General features: G+C 37.7%; 1 protein-coding gene across 3 annotated transcripts in view; it reads left to right on the top strand.

The window, feature by feature from the left end:
- OXR1 (oxidation resistance 1) overlaps nt 1-22,637 on the top strand; it is a 394,634-nt gene that overhangs the window by 263,686 nt on the left and 108,311 nt on the right. The window contains exon 1 of one of the 3 annotated variants that reach the window (XM_061123608.1): nt 3,405-3,438. The exons of the other annotated variants lie outside the window; for them this stretch is intronic. Coding sequence (XP_060979591.1) covers nt 3,420-3,438 — 19 coding nt within the window. The 5' untranslated portion in view covers nt 3,405-3,419. Of the gene's footprint in view, nt 1-3,404; nt 3,439-22,637 lie in introns of those variants that run through there. 3 annotated transcript variants of the gene reach the window in all.

Genomic DNA, 22,637 nt, shown 5'->3' with positions numbered 1-22,637 from the left:
AAGGGGTTGGGAGGAGACATAAATTGAGAGTTTGGGATTAACATATATACATCACTGTGTATAAAATTCATAAACAACATAGGGAACAATATTCAGTATCTTATAATAACCTATCATGGAAAAGCATCTGAAAAAGAATATACATACATATATGTATGTGTGTGTGTGTATATATATATAGCTGAATCACTTTGCTATATACCTGAAACTAACACAACTTTGTAAATCAGCTATACTTCAGCAAAAAAATAATAAGGAAAACAGTCACATTATTATAATGAACAGTAGTGTACACAGAATTGTATATGTTAACATATTAAGTGTTAGAATTCAGAGAGCTGTAAAGACATACACATATCAAACACACTTGTGAATTAGTCATATGAAAAGTACCTGTGTAAACAAGTATCTTCATCTATATATATGTCATATCTACACAAAATGCGTATTTCTCAGTATGTCATCATTTGCTCTTTCTTATTTGCCTACATTAGGAATCTGGTTAGAGCTAGACTGTGTGATTACCCATTTTCTTACGACAATAAAATTGGAAAAATACTTTCAATAAAAAATTAAGTCTCATTATCATGAATTAATCAAGCCATATGATGTAACAGATATAAGGCAAATCTACCAAAAAGTAAACTAAGAAATGCATTTTAAAAAACTAGAAAAATAATCTAGAATGAAAACTGAAGGTGATATAGAAGCAGTAGCATTCCTGACCACCACACTAAAAATATTTTAAAATCAGAGCTTCTTAGCAACCTGGATCCTAAAGGTGATAGAGAGATAAGGGGAAGCAGTGCTCAAAAGCCAGTGTTTATTCGTTGGAAACTGTCTTTCTCAGATGCATACTGGACAGTTCTAAGCACAATTGAAAGATTAATTTGGTCTTAAAAAACCTTGAAAGAACTACACTTAGCTGACAAGTGAGTCAAATCTGGTTCCTATCAGATTCCTAGTGAAAGTGAATAAGAAAGAGCAAATGACAAAATACTGGGAAATATGTATCTTGTATAGATATGAAATGTGTATAGATATGGATATTTGTTTATACAAGTACTTTTCATATGTCCAATTTACAAGCATGTTTGATATGTGTGTGTATGTCTTTATATCTCTATAATTTGAATTCAAACACAATGAAGATATGGATAGCATTACTGTCTATGTGAGATGTAAATATATAAAAGCCCCCATTTTACATTTTCTGCAGATATTGAAAAACATGTTTATGTTTTGTCTAGGGTTTTGTGTGTGTGACTCTCTTTTTTTGTGTATGAGTCTATTTTTCTAATATAAAGTCTTGCTTCAAAAAAAAACCAGTTCATTCCTGTATTCTGCCTGCTTGCAGTTGTTTGCCAGGAGTCTGCAGCTATGTTAAATTATATGAAGATGAACATTAGAGCAACTTCAAAACCCATCTTTCCTCTCTTTTTGCTTACCATATAAAGCTGCAAGGAAACATTCTGTCATTAATTTTGTATACATACCTAACTCTGCAAAAGTTTGAGAATAAGCAACGTCTCCCAGAGTGGTTGTGTATGTAACTAGAGAATATTAGTTGAAGCACTTCATCAGTGATAAAGCCTTACCTGCATGTGCGGCATTGTTAGCATTAGCATTGCTCTAACGCAGTAGAATGGTATCTAGGACTAAAAAAAAGCCAGTCGTGTCATTAAGGAATGGAATGGAAATTAATAGCTATTAAAACACTTATAGCTGAGTGTTGGGAACTTTACCAGAAGTTTCACATAGCTTGTCTTACTACTTAATAGCATTTGTAGGGACTACTGCTGGAACTCTTAAAGAGGCCAAATAATTTGTGGTGGTTACAAAGGTAGCTCCATAGAAGGTTAGCTATCATACCTTTTCATTTGGAATGAATCATATTGCCAGTGCAGACCATTTCCCTCTAAAATTGTGTTGGTTTGGTCAGGTACTTTACTTACTGATGGGTAGCCTATTATGAAGCTGTCAGAGCTCAACAAATGCCATAAGTTCTATATTGCATGCAAAATCATGGTCTTACTATATTACATAGAAATGACAATGTCATGAATTGGTGGTATTCATGAACTCCATTGTCTTTATAATCATTGTCTGTTCATTACAATGTACTAACTCTGTAGACAGTTTTCAGTGACATGTAGATCTTTTTAACTTGCCCCTGAAACCCACCTATTGTGGCAGACAGTAGACCTTGGATCCTTATCTACTAAGTTGACATTTTCTCTATGTGATGATTGTCATCCCTACCCATCAAATAAAGTACAGTGTTATCATAGATTTATATCCCAGTGAGCTGCCATTGAAGGATTTCATGAAGAATATAAGGGAAATATAAGGGAAACATCCACCAAAACCTTCTCTAGATTAAGTGTATGGACGGGGAGTCTATAGAGTAGGCAGTGGATGGTGCCATCTGCTTTTAAAGGATAACACAGAATGTGAATTAAAGAGGGGTTGGGGGCAGGTAGGAAAGGGGATTATTATGACTTTTATCCATTCATTCAGTTGCGAAGTTGCAGAACTGTTACTGGTATGATGTACTCTCTCCTTGTCCCATTAGGGAGAAAATACAGAAGGGAATAACTGTAATGCAAAGCAATGTGTACTATATCATGACAATGCAGATGGAGGTTCTGGAGGAAAAAAAAATCAAATTTATGTTTGGATTATTGGCTCATCAACTAATGATATATTTAAATATTTGTAAAGGTATGAGTATTGGGGCTTCCCTGGTGGTTCAGTGGTGAAGAATCTGCCTGCCAATTCAGGAAACACGGGTTTGATCCCTGGGTCAGGAAGATCCCCTGGAGAAGGAAATAGCAACCCACTCCAGTATTCTTGGCTGGGAAATCTCATGGATCAAGGAGACTGGTGGGCTACGGTTCATGGAGGTTGCAAAAGAGTCTAACGTGAGCTAGTCACTAAACAGCAAGGGTATAAAACACCAACCAGGTTAGGACCCAGCCATATCAGATCTGCTGAATGTCAGTGCTGTTAGGACTAAATAACAGAGATTTGCTGAGGGCAGCTGTGCATTGATTTACTTTAAGATAAGAAGAGTACAGAAGTTAGATATTGAGTTCTGTTCTCTCACTCCATGAGAGACTTTAGAGGGTCCACTTAGTAATTTACTAGGCAGAGCATACTGGCACTGTTTCCAGAGTGTTCAATGAACCAAGAATGAGGCTGCAGTCAGCGGATGCAGTGGGTTTCCTGTGTGCAGAAACCTCTGAATCTGAGTCTCGCACACTGCCACCAGAGGTCAGGGCCCGGAGGAGAGGGCAGCCTCTCCCAGGAAGGAAGTGTTGTATTACCCGAGGAAGCACAGGAATCAAAATCCCGTCCTCTCTTCCTGAGAGCAGCTCACTGCTGGCTGAGTGGGTTTTGAAGGGAGGACCTCAGAAATGTTCTGCCCACGCAAAGGTATGTGTGAGTGCTCTCAACTTTAAAGCAGTCATTTTAGAAGGTCAGAGAAGGATGACTTTGTTCTATTTTCCAAACCCAGATGAGCGCTGCGGTTCTGTTGGCTGCTACCTCCAGAAAGGGAATGTTTGCTGGGAGTGCCCAGAAGGGAGTGACTCTGTTGAAATACTAATCTGAATAGAGGATGTAAAAAGACTTTCTGTGCATGTTCATTATTTGTCTGTGATTGTCTGTAGGTGTGGCTGCCGTGATTCTGTATGGAGACACTCCCAGAAATAGATTCAAACATAGTGATTTTAAGTCTGTTTTCATGTCCAGTGGCCATTTGTATATGTCATTGGTGATGTTTTTTTTTTAGTGCATTCACAGAAAATCATTTGTCAGTAAGATTTCCATATTACCTTCTCTTGCCCCAAACTGACAGGTTGTGCCCAGCTAGGGTAATGATAGTGATTAAGTTACATATTATGCTTTTATCACCACTGTGCTCTGGGTTTCAAAGACTGCTATGCATTTCCTTAGGTTCTTCTAACCATTCTCTTAAAAGTTTGCTTAAGGGGGACTGCGTTCGCCCTTTCCCCTGAAAAAAAAAAAAAAAAAAAGTTTGCTTAAATGCCTTTGTTTTCCTTTAGCATGTTATTTCAAGTCCTCTAGGCTCCACTGAAATGCGGAGGGAAATTGATAGGTTTTTGGTTTTTTTTGTTTTAAGTTTTGGTCAGACAAGTCAAAATAACTTTATTATTGAGGGGTTGGCCTGTGCTTTTCAATGGAAGGAACAAAGACCTAAAAAGATCTGAGGCACGTGAGTAACCGCTTTGATTTTTAATGGTATGCAGCAGATGGAATTCATTATTGACTTTTAAAATTGTTCTGCATTATTATTTTATTTTTTCTTTTCAAAAGAAGTAAATACTATTACCAGGTTAGTTTTTCCTCAATCACAAACAACTGTGTAACAATATCAGAGTGTAGAATATAGTTTACCACTTAGTCATGAAGTTTAATAATGCTGTGGGATATGCCCTTTCAAATTAGTGATAAATTTGTGAGCATAATGCCCAGATAAAAGGTTGAATGTTTTTCTTTTAATTTGGTTAATTTCAAAAGCAGTTATTTCACAATACAGGGTAAATTATGTAATCTCTTTGCAGAAAAAGAAATGTTTTTAACTAGAAATAAACAATCTAATTTCATTTTTCCAATTCAGCACACAGATTCTGTACTGGTAATCATAATATCAATAATATGCAGAATGTCCAAGTTATATATTTAGATGATTAGTTTTAGCCCAAACAACTTTTCATTTTAATTACAGAATCTAAAACTTTTAAGTCATCAAGCACGTTGGTAACCAGTCATAGCAAAATGTAATTTCCAAGCAACACCCAGTGTTTAAACAATTACATTTAGCTCAAATTTGAGAGGTATCCAAAGTGTCTAAGTTTTCAGTCTTTGAGATTTAAAAAATATACAAGAATGGAAAAATCTTTAGACTATAGATATTACAAAAGTGTGTGAAGCCCTTTTTCAAAGCTGTTGTTTTTAAGAATTATTGCACATACAGCCCAGTGATTATATTTTATAAGATTAGGAGATCCGGGCGCACAGGATTCTGACCACTCATGAATTTCAGTGAAGCTCTGGGTTGGGTTTAGACCCCGCCTTCCACTCTTCCTACCTGTCCTCCAAGCCATCCTCCCCTCCCCCAGTTGCTTCCTCTTCTTTATTCCTCTCTTCCTCATATCCCCCTGGCACTTGCACACCCAGGCATCTATTTTGCACAAGCAGATTTGTTTTTTCTAACCAGTGGCCATCATTGTAAGACTGAAAGACAGCAATTAATATTTTATATGTAGCACTTAAGCCTCTTTGCCTAGATTACGCATTTTGCTTCTTTATACCCATCCAAAGGCACTTAATAAATGTTTATTGATTGTCTATAGTTAGGTTGTATTATGACTGATTTTGAGAATTTCCATACCCTCTGCTGTTACTGGCACTATATTTCTTGGCTTCTAAGACATACCTTTTTTCACATTTTGACTTTTTAAAATCTCAAAGTGTCTTATGATCAGTGGTGTGTTGGTTTAATTGACAGGATTTTGCTTTTTGCTCTCTCAGTGGTGCATCTTATAATCAATGCAATCTTGATGAAATATGTGAGTAAAAACTTTAGATAAATACATTACTTGTATTGTATGCTAAGTGCTATGCATTTCACATTTAAACTCTGTAATAGTATTCTCTTTGTTATGTCGCTTATCCATGACTAACTTGGGTCACTTCTCACTACCTTCCTCCACTCTAATTCCTTTGCACTGTGGTTCTACTTGTTCTTGGACCAACTGCCTTGACTGAAAACCTCTGGAAGATACTCCCAAAATTTTATTAGTAAGATAATTACCAATATTTAACAGTACTGAAATGGAAAGAATGCAGTGTTTTTTAAACTAAAGATGTGGTTCAAGTTATGGTTCTACTCATTTAAACTATATGTACTTAGTGATTAATAATTGTTCTCAGAGTTTCAAATTACATATTCAAAGAATAGAAATCATATGAATAAGTTCTTCATCATGAGATTGTTGGGACAATTTGTAAAAAATATTAAACCAGTAAAATATTGAATATGAAATGTATATGACAGCACTTGATAAACTATGAAGTACTGTTCAACTATCAATTGTAGCATCAACATTAAAACGTCAGACTTTTGGGGGGAGGAAAGAAGAAGAAATTATAAAATTCATCCCAAATTAAAGAGAGTAAATTCTGCATTTTAATTATCACTGGAAATGATGATGTGACCCATTAACTCATTAAATTGTAGGGAGAACTGTGAAATCTCTCTTCAGAGAACTTCCAACTTTCGAGTCCAAAGCTGTCTTGAATCCCAGGGCTGAATGCATGCCAGTCTCTGAAAGCGTGTATCCTTTATTGAATTAGCAGAACCACAGCCCACAGCGCCTCTGTGGCATCAGAAATAAAAGATGTTACTTAGATTCCCCAATTCCCTTCCTATCTTTGTTCCTTCCATTTAAGAGTCATATTGATCTGTAAATTACAGTAAGACTTTGAAAAAATAACATAAGGGTGTTTAACAGTGGATTTTGGAATCATCATATGACAAAGTTTTGTCTAGTGGAGGAAAACATGGTGGGATGGAGTGGTGGTGAAATTGCCAGGAATTATTGTTCTTTCTGTGTTTGAATTGACTGCTTGGTCTGGTTGAAGCAACCAAAACTTATTGTCTATTTATTGGGTCCCCATGTTATTTATTTACCAAGCCCTGTTATACATAAAGACTTAAACAGAATTGGCACATGAACATACATTTTAGTAGAGTCTTATTTCCCACAGAAAGTTATGGTGTTAAGTTAATGCCCACTGGGGAAAAATTCTGTAAGTAATAATACTCCCTGGTCCCAGATATTCACAAAAGAGAAATGACAGAAAGTTGATTGAATCAAATCAGATCAGTCACATAGTTATTTCCATCATCAGGACCCTTTTTCTGCCATCAAGAAGATTTCAGATATTTTCAGCTTGAAATTTCATCTTGCAATTTGCCAATGAAAACTGAATTCTACAGAAGAACATAGAAACCAAAAGTGCTTCTTAAAAAAAGCTGGTTAAGATATTTGTATGTATTTGGGCATTCTTTAATACTTACATTTCATTGTATTGGCTGTCACAGTTTCAAGAAAATAAAATAACAGTAAAAAATAAATGTCATTGCTGTATCTTCAAAATACAGGATACTTCCACGTTAGTTAAAATAGTATTGTTGAATGTAAATCCCATTGCTATAGTAAGTATAAAACACAATTTTTTTTTAGAGGAGACACATGCTTTGTGCATGCGTTGCTTTTGAAGATAGGGATACTTTCAAGAGCTAGAGTAAAAAAGACAAAAAGACTATATTAAAGGCATGTGCAGGTGAAAAGAGGAATTGAAGGAGAGGGAATTGTGGTCATTAGAAAATTCTGTTTATCTCCTACACTTAAACTTCCAATGGAGAGTCTGTCATTATCTCATTTCAGTCACTTTATTTTCAAATGCCAAAAGTTTTCTACTGTGAACATTTTCTCATCTAATAATATATTGGGGGTTAATATGCTTCCTATCTCAATTTATTAATAGTTAACAGCTAACACTTATATTGGACGGACTTGGTATTAAGTATTATACTAAGTGCTTTACCCATATTAATTCATTAACATGTTAACACATTTTAGCAAAGTTATATAAATCATGCATCAAGCATGTATTAGCTCCTGGAAGTTCATGGAAGCACCATTTTTCTAGTTGTTCAGACCAGAGACACTGCTTCATTTTTAAGACTCTTCTTTTTCCTCTTCTACTCTGTATCTGATCATCCCTGAGATCCAGCTGGCTCTTTTCAAAATAAATCCAGAATCTGCCCAGCTCTTAGCCACCTGTGCTGCTCCCTTCTAGGTCCAAATGCCTTCATCTTGCAGCCGAGTTATGGCAACAGCCTCCTGACTGGTCCCCTTGCCTTTGCTGCTTTCCACACCACCCCTCTACCCGTCAGCTTTCAGGAAGGCGGGGGGCTGGTGGGGGGCGGTATGTGCTACCAGGAATCCCATTGTGTGAATCTCATTGTCTCCTATGCCCGGACCTCTTCAGGGCTCCTCTCTCTGAGTGAAAGCCAAGCTGAAGTTCTCATGGTGCACAGTCTTAACTGGTCATCCCCACGTGAGCGCACGCACACACACATACACAGTTGCTTCCTACAGTGCCCGCTGCATTCCAACTACATTTGCTGTTCCTTGAACCCACCAGACATGCTTGTTTCTTTCACACGGCTTTTTCAATGGCTGTTCCCTCTGTCTTGGAGATTCCTGGTGACTCAGTGGTAAATAATCCACCTGCCAATGCAGGAAAGGTAGAAGATGCGGGTTGATCCCTGGGTCAGAAAGATTTCCTGGAAGACAAAATGGCAATCCAGTCCAGTGGGAAATCCCACAGATTAAGGAGCCTGGCAGGGTACAGTCTACAGAGTGTCAAAGAGTTAGACATGTCTGAGCCTTGGAGGCTCTTCCTATAGAGGCTCACATAGCCAGCTCCCTTATGTTCTCTAGTCTTTTTTCAGCAGTTATAACTTTTCAATGTGACTTTTCCTGGCCACCTTATCTAAAACTTAAAACCCTCCAGCCCCGCCACATTTCATACCTTTCTTCTCTGTATTTTTTTTCCTCCTTAGCACTTATCAGTAACAAATATATGTGTGTTGATATTTATCTTGCTAACTGGAATGCAAACCCTGTGAAGAAGAATTTTTTTGTCTTTTTTTTTTTTTCACATTCTTTCTCTTATACCAAGAACAGAGTCTAGTGTGTAATAATATATCCTCAGTAAATATTTGTTGACTGTGTTCTCAGATATCAACCCTGTTCCTTAGATATAATTATTACCCCCATATTATAAACAAGGAAGTGAAATCGCAGAATGATTAAGAAATTTGCCTGAAGTCAAGCAAGCTAAGAATAAGAATCGGGATTCAAACCCAAGACTTGATTTTGGAGTCTATGTTCAGACCACTCCTTATTAAAGTCACTGAGTAGATCAATTGGAAAAATAGGACTATGTATAGATTCAACTATTCTCTGGGATTTTCTGCAATATGTTTTTCTTCCAGTTAAGTGGAAAATTGAGAATTGCCTGACCTGGCACAGCCAAACATAACAAAGCTTCTTTCCTCCATCTCTCTTTGAATTTTTTTTCTTTTCTAAAAAGAAGGTGTGAGTTTTTAACATGGAGAAGTATACAAACAAATGACCCCAATCCCACTCATGTTTATGTTCAGGTAGAAATAATAAAGTAACATGCAGGCAATGTTAGAAAGAAAAAAAGCAATGCTCTGGAAAAATACAATATGAAAGCATTTATTGAATGTCTACTGTGTTCTGTAATAAATGAGTGCTAGAGCTCTGTATTTGGTAAGACAAGTAGAATTTAATGAGAAGGACAGACGTATATGCCGACAGTTATAATTATGCATTTCATAGAGTGTCACGGTTGGGTTATGTATACTTCTGAATTGGAATTTAGAAGAAACAGCAAATAGAGATCTGCTGACAGCTGAAAGCGGGGCCTTGGAGAGTTGTGGGGCAGGTGTGTAAATAGCGAGGGCGTGAATGTGTGCTAAGTCACTTCAGTTGTGTCAAACTCTTTGCGACCTCATGGACTGTAGCCCATCAGCCTCCTCTGTCCATGGGATTCTCGAGGCGAGGATACTGGAGTGGGTTGCTGCGCTTTCCTTCAGGGGATCTTCCAGACCCAGGGATCGAACCCTCATTGCTTCCATCCCCTGCCTTGGCAGGCGAGTTCTTTACCACTAGCACCACCTGGGAGTGAAAGGGGATTAAATATCTCAAGAGTCAAGAAACACCTGATGAAAGAGGAGGTTGGGGAATGCCAGCAGGAAATGTGACACGTCACAGTTTTGCTTTAGATGACTGGACTAAAGAGGCTACTTTAAAACAGCGTTACATATGCTGCTAAATAGAAATTACAGACAAATAAGTTATCTGAAGGTTGTGTAAATGCATATTGAATTTAATTAGTAAAAGGATATCATTACTTATCTAAATGCATCATTTCATTTGGAAAATTATCGATTGCACGTCCTTCCCTACCCACCTTGCTCCTCTGGGAAGTCAGGTTCCCAGCTGATCATTTCTTTGATTTGACAAGGTCACTGTGCACTTCCTGACTGTCATCCAAAGTGTTGGCAGTCCCATCTAGCTTAGTGACAGACTGCTAAGTTGTTACTCAGGTTGTCTGTAAAAAGGACACTGTGCCCTTCCATGGGGGTGATTTCTCCATAAACAAGTGAAAAACAGGTAAGATATTTAAATAGTGTTAGGGAGAAAATATTAATAATAGGAAAAATATAGAGTTATGTGATCACATGAGACTGTCATGGGGTGGGACAGCCGTGTGATTAGCTTGGATAATGATGGGGGGCATCTCTGAGAAGGTGTCATTAGAGTTGAAACCCGTATGATGAGAAGCCATACACTAACCAGGTAGAGAGATTGTAAATATAAAGGTTGGAAGATGAAAACAAATTTGGTTTGTTCGCAGAACGGAAAAAGTACAACTGGACAGAGTAGTAATAGTCCAGGATGAGGTCTCAGAGTCAGCCAGTGACATAATGTACACTCATAATTGACGTTCATTTATGCCTAAGAGCATTGGAATTGTTTTTCTTATTTAAGTGTCTCGAGTATAAATCTACTACTATTTCTATCAGTAGTAGAGAATAACTGGAATTTTCTCTGCACTGCATCATTTGTAAAAACCTTTACATGCATTCACATTTTACTTAAAATTCCTTAACATCCTCATGAAGTGTGTGTGTCTGTTTGTCGCTCAGTCGTTTCTGACTCTTAGTGACCCCATGGGGTGTAGCCCACCAGGCTCCTCTGTCCATGGGATTTCCCAGGCAAGACTACTAGAGTGGGTTGCTATTTCCTTCTTCAGAGGATCTTCCCAACCCAGATCTCCTACATTGCAGGCAGATTCTACCATCTGAGCCCTGAGGGAAACTTCATGAAGTAGGCAGGACTAACTTTATTTCCATTTTACAGAGGAGGAAACTGTGGTATAAAAATGTTGCATAACATGCATACAAAGAGGCCTACAAAGCAACCCTTCCCCCGGTTACACAGATGTAGGTCATATGATTCCCCATGCATCCTCAAAATTGTCCAAGAGTCAAAACTGCCTTTTAACCTAGAGTTAAAATGAACTTGGGGCTTTGGTGTATAACTAAAGGCTGCTCATTGCTGAAAAAAAAGAAACAAAGGCGTTCCTACAATGAGTCAAAGAAAAGGTAATCTCAGTTTGCTCTGATAGCCTCTGTGTGTGTGTTTTATAGCATAAATTCTTTCAAGGCAAAAAAGAAACAATTTTAAAAATGGAAAAAACAAAAAAACAAAACAGGGCTTTCCACATGGCTCAGATGGTAAAGAATCTGCCTTAAATGCAATCTGGACATATTAGAAATATCTCAGGGCTGGAGCTATTAAGCTTGCTTATTAGAGGCAACTCAGGGTTGTGCACTTAACCTCATATTCTTTTTTGAAAAATTTTTAAAGTTAAGTTATCATTTGAGTTATCATGTAGATGTATGATATTTATTGTCTTGGTCCATTAGCTAAGAAAACCCTTTTTCACTTTTGTGGACTTTATTATTATATTTTTAAATAGTATTTCCTGTTTCTTGCTTATTATATTTATATTTTCATTTGTATTTCTACAAATGTCATTCTCTGTAAGACATGGCCTTGATTGAAGTTTGGTGACTTTTCTCTTTTAATTCAGTCCTTTTTCATATTTTTTTTTTCTTTTTCATATTTTTTTAATTAGTTTATTTATTTCTCCTTTGATCTTTGGTTTCTTAACACCTTATCTATGTGGATGATTAAATCTTAACAATATATTTTTTTACTTTAAAAGCATCTCATTTTTCTTAGTTTTTAAAAACTCCTATGTGTTTTTTAAGCTTCAGATAAATATTTCATTTAAGGATGGCTTTTTTCCCTATACTTTCTCTTTTAAGTCTTAAAGCTAATTTCCTGATTTAACAACATAAATTTTTATAATAATCATAACAGCCACCACCAAATCTTAAACTTGAAGAAACTATCTCCAGGTTATTATTCACTATTGTTGTGATACTTTTTCTCAGTTTCAAAACTATTAGATCAATAGTTCATAGTTTAATTTACTCTATAATTTAATTCTTCAAGATGTTTACAGTTTCTAGTTTTAAATATATCATATAAATATTTCAAGTCAATTTTTAATATATATAATAATACATTTTAGATGCAGCTTACTTTTTAATGTACTCTGTAGCTTAAGGGATAGCACACATATTTTATCATTTCAATATTGCAAATCCTGAAAAATAGAACATGCCCAGACCCTTATATTCCTCAAGGTCTTGACTCTTTTTTCTATATGGTTAACCTTTCAAGTCAGCAACCACATTTATCTCAAGGCACATGTACATGTTATGCAAACAATTGAAATCGTGGCAACTCTGAGAAAACATGTCTTGTTAATAAAAACTGGATCAGAGCACAAGCAGAAAGGGAAGACTTCAGGACAGAAAAGGTGGTATTTCAAAACTTTAGTTTCTCATACATTTCTCAAAGTATATATTCAGACACTGGTCCATAATCAAGATAGCAGTCCTTATGAACTAGCTTCAGTTTTGTTGAGAGAAGATTGGCCATCAACATGTTTTAATCTTCCCTTACTTTCCTTTGTCTTTCAAAGTATATATTTTACCTTTGATAATTTTAAGCAAAAATAGTGAAAAGGGACTTCTGTTCCCATCAGGAACATTAAATGTGGAAAATAGGCTTTTTGAAATAGAAAAAGATAAAACTTTAGGTATGTGGTGGTAAATCAATACAAAGTGAGATATTCTGTTTATATTTTGTATCACCTTTCCTACTGTGGATGATTTACTACTGTTGAATCAATACAGGAGACTAATGATGGTAACATAACCAACGTATGAAGATGACAAAAATGATAAAGCTAGCAAACTCCCCAAATGTTTTCAGCGCTTCTGCTGTCCACTTTTCCCCTGCAGTCAAGGAACAATCGCACTGATATTTGGTTCTTCCAGTGCCAGCAAGGGACTTACTTGCTGTCTTTTCAGAGGTGATTAAGCTTCATGCCGCTTGCTAACAAAGACAACCAATCTGAAAAGAATGCTGGTGCAATTCATAGCTGAAAATGTTAGCTGTAAGGCAAGTCCTAAAGCTTTTGTCATGACAGGATGTAGGAAGAGGTAAAGATTGGAGGGGCAGGGGATCTGCCAGCCTTTTTTTTTTCTGAAGCTCTGTAGTGTTGCATTTGGAATCTCCCATACTACTATATCTCAGAGTACTTTATTACAAGGAATTCCTAACTGGACTTCTGACCTTCTTTTCTTTCTTTATGCCCTTCCAATCCATTATCCACACTGCCATCTTAATGATCTTTCTGAAACGTATTGATGGAACTGATTGGTTCTCTCTTTTAAAAGTCCTCTTAAGATTTACCATTGCCTGCTACATGTATTCCAAGTCCTCATGTCACACATACCGTCTTTTATGGTTTGGAACCTACCTTTCTACCATCTCCTATGCTCTGTATCCTCAGCCCTCTTTGTATTGACCTGATTTTAAGAATGCCTGTCCACTGGATTGTTGCAAGACTTCAGTGAGAAACTACATATAGATTACTCAATAATAGCCAATATTACTGAACACTTAACCATCTTACAAGGTGCCAAAGACTGGACTGAGTCTTTATGTGTATCCTCTCATTTAATCTTCATACAACCTTGTGAGGTATAGATACTTTTTGTCTATAATCTCCATTCTCTAAATGAAGAAACAGATTTTGAGAGGTCAGCCAGCTTGCCCAAGGTCACACCTATAGCCAGAAATGGAGTTGTAATTTTATCTAGCCAACTTCCAAACTGATGCTTTTATAGACTTTACTGCTGCCTGGCACAATGCCTGGTATACAATTCAGCTTGATTAAATATTCATTAAAACAAACATTACTATAAAACTTACAGTGTCTAGAAAATGACCTTTCTTTCTTGCCTCCATGGTGCAGCAAGGTTAACTGATAAACCACTTTTTGGCCTCTTTTAAGATGCTCCTATCTCCTCTATGCTGCCTTCTTTCACTTCACACTCACGGCCCTATAGTGTGCTAATTGTTTAAGTATCTAATGCCTTTCATCTGTGGGCTCTTCATCTCACGCCACATTGTCACTGTCTTTGTGTCCTTGGAGCAGAGCAGCTCAGCAACTGTGAACAAATGGGAGCAGTGAAGCAAGCTCTGAAGAGAATTTTGAAATATGTGGGGCTTTCCCCTTTCTCAAAAATGAGGAATTCCTCCTTCCATTTAGTGTGCAACTGCATTAACATTCTGAGTAACACTCAACTGGATCATTATGAAAGAGCAGAATCAGACTTACGAGGTTGGAGTGGGAAAAGGAAAGATGAACCCTCCTTTTTCTTCAGTCCCCTTTTCCCTACAAATGAAAAAGAAGCAAGGTTGAAGGAAAGATGATAACATCTAGAAATGGTGAAATGAACTGCAAATTCTCTTTAAAAAAAAAAATAGTTATGCCTCACACCAAGTTGACTAAGATTCAAGTCTTAGCTTTTCTGCCCTTACCCTCTTTTTACGTTTTCTTAACACAGTTACTTACCTGTTGGCTCAGATGGTAAAGAATCTGCCTGCAGTGCAGGAGACCCAGGTTCAATCCCTGGGTCAGGAAGATCCCCTGGAGAAGGGAATGGCAACCCACTCCAATATTCTTGCCTAGAGAATTCCATGGACAGAGGATCCGGGTGGGCTGCAGTCCATGTAGTCACAAAGAGTTGGACACGACTGAGTGACTAACACACTCACAGGAACACAGTTATACCTTCTTTCACAGTGTTTCTCAAAGGTTAGTGAATTAGAAGTGTTAGTCACTCAGTTGTGTCTGACTGTTTGCGACCCCATGACTATAGCCCACTAGGTTCCTCTGTCCATGGAATTCTCCAGGCAAGAATACTGGAGTGGGTTGCCATTCCCTTCTCCAGGGGATCTTCCCTACCCAGAGATAAAACCCAGGTCTCCTGCATTGCAGGCAGATGCTTTACTGTCTGAGCACTAGGGAAGTCTGAAACACCACTAAATTTTAAGATCTGAGAACTTGAGGGAGATCAACTGATGGGCACATGGTCACAGAGTGAGTCAGTGAAAGTTCCAGGAATAAATCTGCTCATCTGACTACTAGTTCAGGGTTCTACACATCCAGCTACTGCCATGACCCCTAAAGGAGTGATAAACATTGAAGATGGTACAGTTGAGGAAAGAAATCATTGTCATTGCCAGGGCCCATATTCTGTTTTCCCTGCTTAATAGAATAATAATTTTACACTCATAAATGGGAATATTCTATTGATTAGCATATACTATTATGCCAAGGATACCAACAAACAACTACGTCTAAAATTTACATTATCCCCTAAAATACAGAGAACCAACATATATCAGTACAAAAGCATTTCTTAAGTTATAAAACAGGTATTCACTGACCATCATTATTTGGTATGAAGAAGAGGTTAAACATTATTTTTAAAAAACTGCTTTCCTTTTTCTTTTTAACTTGTGTGGCAAGATCCTCCATCCCTAGGTGATATTCAACAACTAGAAGGTCTAAAACAGATTTGTTACTCTGGGGGAATATAGTAATAGTTTCCCTTAATCAGTGTAATCTAATACAGTCTGATATATCTACATTACAATCTGATATCTTAAGAGAGTGAAACCCCTGCTTCTGTCTATTAATTGGTAGGTAACCCTTAATATCCCCCCCACTTGACCTTCTCTGTTTTCTCTTTGTATTGGGAAGCAGTGCCTTCCCTTTCTCTGTAGAGATAAAAGTCAGCTAATACCTGGCTTTGGTTCCTTACACTGCTACCTGGCAGGTATGCAACCCTTCATTTCTTCATCTGCAACATGGGGATAATATTGCTCACCTTCCCACAAGGTTCTCGCCAAGATGAATGACATATGTCTAAACGTAGGCTTACATTGTAGAATCCTGGAACTGAAAAGGACCTTCCCACAGTGAGTCTACCTCACCATTGTTAAGCTAAGGAATACATGGTAAGTGCTGTGCCCAAGAACTTCCCTAGTGGTCCAATGGTTTTGAGTCTGCAATAAAAACAAAAGAATCTGCCTCCCAGTGCAGGGGACAGGGGTTCAACTCCTGGTCTGGGAAGATCCCGCATGCCATGGGGCAATTAAGCCCACAAGTCCTGAGCCCCTGTTCTGCAGCAGGAGAAGCCACCGCAGTGAGAAGCCCATGTACCTCGATGAAGAGTAGTCCCGTCTTAACACAGCTAGAGAGAGTCTGCGCAGCAACAAAGAGCCAGCATGGAAAAAGAAAATTAATTAATTAATTAAAAATATTAAAGTTAAAAAAAAATGCTTTGCTCAAGACCAGTTAGCCCATGAGTCATACCTCTGAGACCTTTGCTTGAGTGTGCTTTATTTTTATTTCCTTTTTTTTTCCCCACTTGATGGGCACAAGGGAACTGATATGCACAAGGAAGGAATGTAAAGACTACGGTAGAATGAACTCAAAGAGGAAGTAGGTGTTCTATGCCAAGTAATATGACAGCAAACAAGAAAAGAGAAGGTACAAGGAAGAACATTTCTTGGAGAGTTTATAGCATGCCAAACATACATTAAAATATGAAAAGCTTTTAATTATCCAATTTGTGTTACACAGATAAAATATCAGCTAAGAATACTTTTTTAACATATGTGTGTGTCAAGTCGCTTCAGTTGTGTCCGACTCTGCGACCCCATGGACCTTGACCTGCCAGCTTCCTCTGTCTGTGGGATTTTCCAGGCAGGAATACTGGAGTGGATTGCCATTTCCTCCTCCAGAGGATCTTCCCGACCCAGGGATCGAACCCTGGTCTTTTCTGTCTCCTGTATTGGCAGGTGGATTCTTTACCACTGTCTCCCCATGGGAAATATAGACTTATTCAAAACGCATTCCTTGTTGTCCCTGTTTCTAGTACTTTTCTGGGACTGCACACCAAATCCCTTGCTTTAAGCTGAGTTCCCTCGGTGCTGGCTGGGGGTGGAGGGTGTGTGTGGAAGTTCAAGGATCTGAAGTACAGAGAGAAGTAGCTGCTTGGATTAGATAAAGGGTGCCCAGGAGGCCTCTCACTCATTAATAACTCTTCAGTGATTTCTAATCTTAGGCATCCAACTGGGTTTTTAAGTCCCTTTTACAAAATGGAAATATTCTTTTAAAATGATACTTAGATCCCCGTAAATTACTTCCTTCACAGTAAATCTACATTTCTCCTCTAATCACATCAGCTTTGATTGGTATGGCGAGGTGGAACAGAACATAACTGAAAGCTTAAAGCCCTTAGGAAAGGGCAGGCCTAGATAGAGGTTGAATGGTAGATATCATAGGTTACTGAGGGCCAGGAGGCAAAAGAAACTCATTAAAAAAAAGAAAAAGATTGGTGAGAAATGCCAAAAACAGCCTTTGGCTGGTTTGATTTTTTTATTTAGGGCATGGAGGTAACCAATTAAATCCAAAATATGATACTACCTTTTTCCTTATGCTTAAAATTGATATTGGGTGCTGTATTTCATGGGTGCTAGGAATAAGAACAAGTCAAATTCTAGCATCCTAGAACAAGTCTAGGATCAGTAGACACCATAATCTAAAAGACAGTGGAGAAATTACAGAGCTGGAAACTGAGAACCTAAATTCAAACTCCTACTCTAGAAGTGAGGAGTTGCTTTTGTCTGTGAGTGAAGACTTCTGATGATACTTATCTAAACGTACAAAGCTTTATTTTTCTCCTGTGTAAAGAAGTCCAGAAATAGGCAATCACTCGTAAAGGTTCAGGATGTCAAACTGGTGTCATTTTGAAATTTCCTTAGCCTTTTCCTCATGGTTCTCTGTGAGCTACTATAGCTCTTGTCATCACATCCATCTTTCAGATAGGAGGAAGGTAACAGGCAGAAAGGGGCAACACCCATATCAGTGAAGAAAAACTTATAGCAGACTTCCACTTCTATTTTAGTTTCTAGAACTGTGTCACAGAACTACCTAGAAAAAGAAAGTGAAAAATTAGCTTTTTTGCTAAACGTACTGTCATCCCAAATAGAATCAAGAAGGAAAAAGGGCAGAATGGATAGTTAGTAGTCTTGGACAGAGCAGCATTGATGAGGGGAAAATTAATGATCATTTCAGCAGATTGAAAAGCAAAATGTAATATATAAATATAAGTGACATATAAATAGAAGGGAAAGAGCTGTATGTTTTAGAAGGAGACTGTAATGCATGCCTTTCTGCTTCTCTGGTCATTGGTGACAATAAAATAAACATAAATTATTTAAACGTCCATGGTGGGCATTTTAAAAATATACCAATAGGTGATAGAAATTTAACCTTAAAACGTACCAGCTGCAGACTATTCTAACATCTTACTTTCTTACATGACCTCTGTGAACTCTTGCCATTCAGCCAGTTGCACAATCCAAATGTGGGTCTCAGAGCACCTTAAAGGATGGGTCAGATATGCCTGGTGTAGGACAGTTAAAATATTTCTACCTGGAATTCCCTGATGTGAATAGTTGGTTTAAAAAAGAGATTTTTTTTTTTCCCCAAACAAGAGTGGGAGTAGGAGACTGAATTTTAAAAGTAAGCCAAATGGTATCATTTTTCTTGTGTTCAGCATTACAAGAACTTCACATTTTCTAGTGAAAAAAACATTTATCCTTTGTCAGTGGTCTGACAGTGGTCTACATTGAAAAGTATTTTTCAACAGAATCATGTGTAACAAATTTTAGTTTCAAGAGTATTAGCATGTAATCAAAATTAGAATTAAGGTTAAAAGCCAGAGCTAATATCCTGAAGCCATCCACACAATAACCTTCTCTTATAGATCCAGATTCAGAAATAGCCAAATAGCTTATCAATGAAAGATATCAGGAACAGCAGAGCTGTATACCAATACTACTATCTAATAAAAACATCCAGACTCTTAAGAACCCAGATAGACCTGAGATTAGTAAAGACATTTATTTCACTGAAAGATTTGAGATCACTACCCAGAAGTTTCCTTTTTGTTTTTAACTTCCTGGACTGTTCTATTTTACTCAGGAGCTATCTTAAGAACCTGGGGCAGAGTGGAGAAGGGTAGAAAGCCATTGGCCTCTTGTTTATACATGGATCCGAGTTGAGCCAATATTTAGTAAATGGACAGGACAGTTAATTGGAAATTTCTGGAAGTAACCTGTAGCATTATGCTCAAGAAAAAATTAGACCAGTCCTCTGAAGGATTTTATTTTGGCCTTTTGCTGTGTGAAATGGGACCTAACCTCAAATGTGAAGCCTGGAAGAATATACCATGAGGTCAAGAGAGCAAGGGAGAATCTTCCGGATCAAAGGTAATGGTTATCAGACATGAAAGTCATGGAAGGAGGAGAAACTGCTGATTAAATATCTCAAAGACAAATACAGGAGTACTAGACTGCCTTATCTGCCTCCTGAGACACCTGTATGCAGGTCAAGAAGCAACAGCTAAAACTGGACGTGGAACAACAGACTGGTTCAAAATTGGGAAAGAAGTATGTCAAGGCTGTATATTGTTACCCTGCTTATTTAAATTCTATGCAGAGTACATCATGCAATATACTGGGCTGAGTGAAGCTCAAGCTTGAATCAAGATTGCTAAGAGAAATATCAATAATCTCAGATATGCAGATGACACCACCCTAATGGCAGAAAGCGAAGAGGAACTAAAGAGCCTCTTGATGAAGATGAAAGAGGAGAATGAAAAGACTGACTTAAAACTCAACATTCAAAAAACTAAGATCATGGCACCTGGTCCCATCATTTCATGGCAAACAGATGGAAGAAAAGTGGAAACAGTGACAGACTTTATTTTCTTGGGCTCCAGAATCACTGCAGATGATGACTGAAGCCATGAAATTAAAAGACACTTGCTCCTTAGAAGAAAAGTTGTAACAAACCCAGACAGCGTATTAAAAAGAAGAGACATCACTTTGCCGAAAAAGGTTCATCTAGTCAAACTATGGTTTTTCCAGTTATCTCGTACAAATGTGGTAGTTAGACCATAAAGAAGGCTGAGCACCTAAAGAATTGATGTTTTCAAACTGTGGTGCTGTAAAAGATTCTTGAGAGTTCCTTGGACTGCAAGGAGATCAAACCAGTCAATCGTAAAGGATCAGTCCTGAATATTCATTGGAAGGACTGATGCTGAAACTGAAGCTCCAATACTTTGGCCACCTGATGCAATGAACCAACTCATTGGAAAAGACCCTGATGCCAAGAAAGATTAAGGGCGGGAGGAGAAGGGGGTGACAGAGGATGAGGTGATTGGATGGTTATCATCAATTCAAGGGACTTGAGTCTGAGCAAACTCCAAGAGATAGTAAAGGACAGGGAAGCCTGGCGTGCTGCAAGTCCATGGGTTCGCAAAGAGTTGGACACATGTGAGTGACTAAACAACAGGTTCAAGAATGAAGGGGAGAGAAGATTAACATGTGAGTGGTAAGAGATATGGGGCAGGAAGGAGAGTTGGAAGATTGTGGAAACATTTGAAGTTTTTTAGACCACAGTCTACACATCCAGGGGCTTTTCTGGTGGCTCAGTGGTAGAGAATCTGCCTGCTATTGCAGGAGATGTGGGTTCAATCCCTGGATCAGGAAGATCCCCTCTAGAAGGAAGTGGCAACCCACTCCAGTATTCTTGCCATCTGAGACAGTATTATGACAGTATTTACAAGTAAACAACAGTAGTAATTACACCTACACAATTACAACCTGTAGTTTTCTCATATCTCAGGACTACTTTATAGTGATTCTTGATACCATAATGTGAGGATGTTAACAACCATTGATTTTGTAAGTATGGATGGAACATGAAATTAAGAAGACAAATTAAGTATTTTTAGAAATAGTCACCCTTGAACTCTTACACATCTTGTTTTGCATTTATCTGTTACTCTTTTTGGGGTACACACACTCATAAATATCAAAATGTCTTTGTGGCTTTAAAGTAGTTATAAATTGAATTGTAAAAGGTAGAATATTTCATGGCTATGAGTCTAGACTGGAGCACTTAATGAACATTAACATGTTTTCATTGTGTCTGTTGATATTTTTTCATTTAATTCATTCAAAAATATTTATTGAATGGCTCCTCTGTGTGCCAGGAATGAGCTAGATCATGTCATAGAAGATCATAATCAGTCTAGTAAGAAAGATAAGAGCCTAAATAAAAACATAAATGTTCAATCACTTTCAACATACTTTTACTTGGGAGCATATTACTGATGCAGTGATTTAATCACCATCTGAAAAAACTCCTTCAGTAAAGTTTTCTGAAGAAATTGCTATGTCTGCTATTTATTATGACACGTTATATAATGCTTTGCTTCTCATCAGAAAAAATATGCTAAAGACTTGCAGTTTGGGAACTGAAATAAAACAGAAGCCCTGGGAATATTCTAGTTCATATTTCGAAAATGTTATTGATATGGTCCCTAAACCTAAACGGGTTTCCCTGGTGGCTCAGATGGTTAGGAATCCTACGGCAATGTGGGAGACCCAGGTTCGATCTCTGGGTCGGGAAGATTCCCTGGAGAAGGGAATGGCAACCCACTCCAGTATTCTTGCCTGGAGAAATCCCATGGACAGAGGAGCCCGGCAGGGTGCAATCTATGGGGTCGCAGAGTCGGACACGACTGAGAGATGAACACTTTGACTTTTACTAAAACTGATTATAGTTTGGGAAAGTAGAAGGTTTCCTAGGAGATGTAAATCTTGCAGATGTTATTGATTTATTTTTGGCTGTGTGTGTCTGCATTGCTGCACACGGGCTTTCTCCAGTTGCAGTGAGCGGGGGCTACTGTCTAGTTGCAATGCACGGACTTCTCATTTTAGTAGCTTCTCTTGTTCAGAGCATGAGCTCTAGGCATGAGTTTCAGTAGTTGTGGAACCTTCCTGGAACAGGGATTAAACCCATGTCCCCTACATTGGCAGGCAGATTCTTAAGCACTAGACCACTAGCGAAGTCCTTGCAAATATTAAGAATGAAGAAAGATACAACATGATCCAATTAGCCCCACCATTCAGATTTTAATAAAAGGTTGGGGGGAAATAAAATAATGATCTCCATGCTTAATGTGGAAACAGATACTGCCTTCAGGTGTGATCACATATGTACATACCTAGCTTTGCAGTGGCATCATTTTGTGGGTGGTAGGTCACATAACACATCTTCTGTGCCTTTATCTTTATATGGAAGATTTGGTAATTTTCTGTGGCCTAAATTCTAATTTTAATTTTAATAAAATGCAACCTTGTTTCTAAGTAGACTTGTTCCATCTAATTCCTTTTTATGTTTGGCTTTGAATCAGTAATTTCAGGCTAAATGCAATCAAATGTCTGAAAATGAAACAAATTGTCTAATACGATGCTCTATTATCTGATAATAGATGGATTGTTGGCTAATACTTATTCTGTATTGATTTGCTTTAGGTGCTGTGTGTATGTGTGTGTATATGTATGTGTGTATGTATATAT

This window comes from Dama dama, chromosome 21, assembly GCF_033118175.1.
Source record: "Dama dama isolate Ldn47 chromosome 21, ASM3311817v1, whole genome shotgun sequence".
NCBI lineage: Eukaryota > Metazoa > Chordata > Mammalia > Artiodactyla > Cervidae > Dama > Dama dama.
This window is presented reverse-complemented; position numbering and strand designations above follow the sequence as displayed.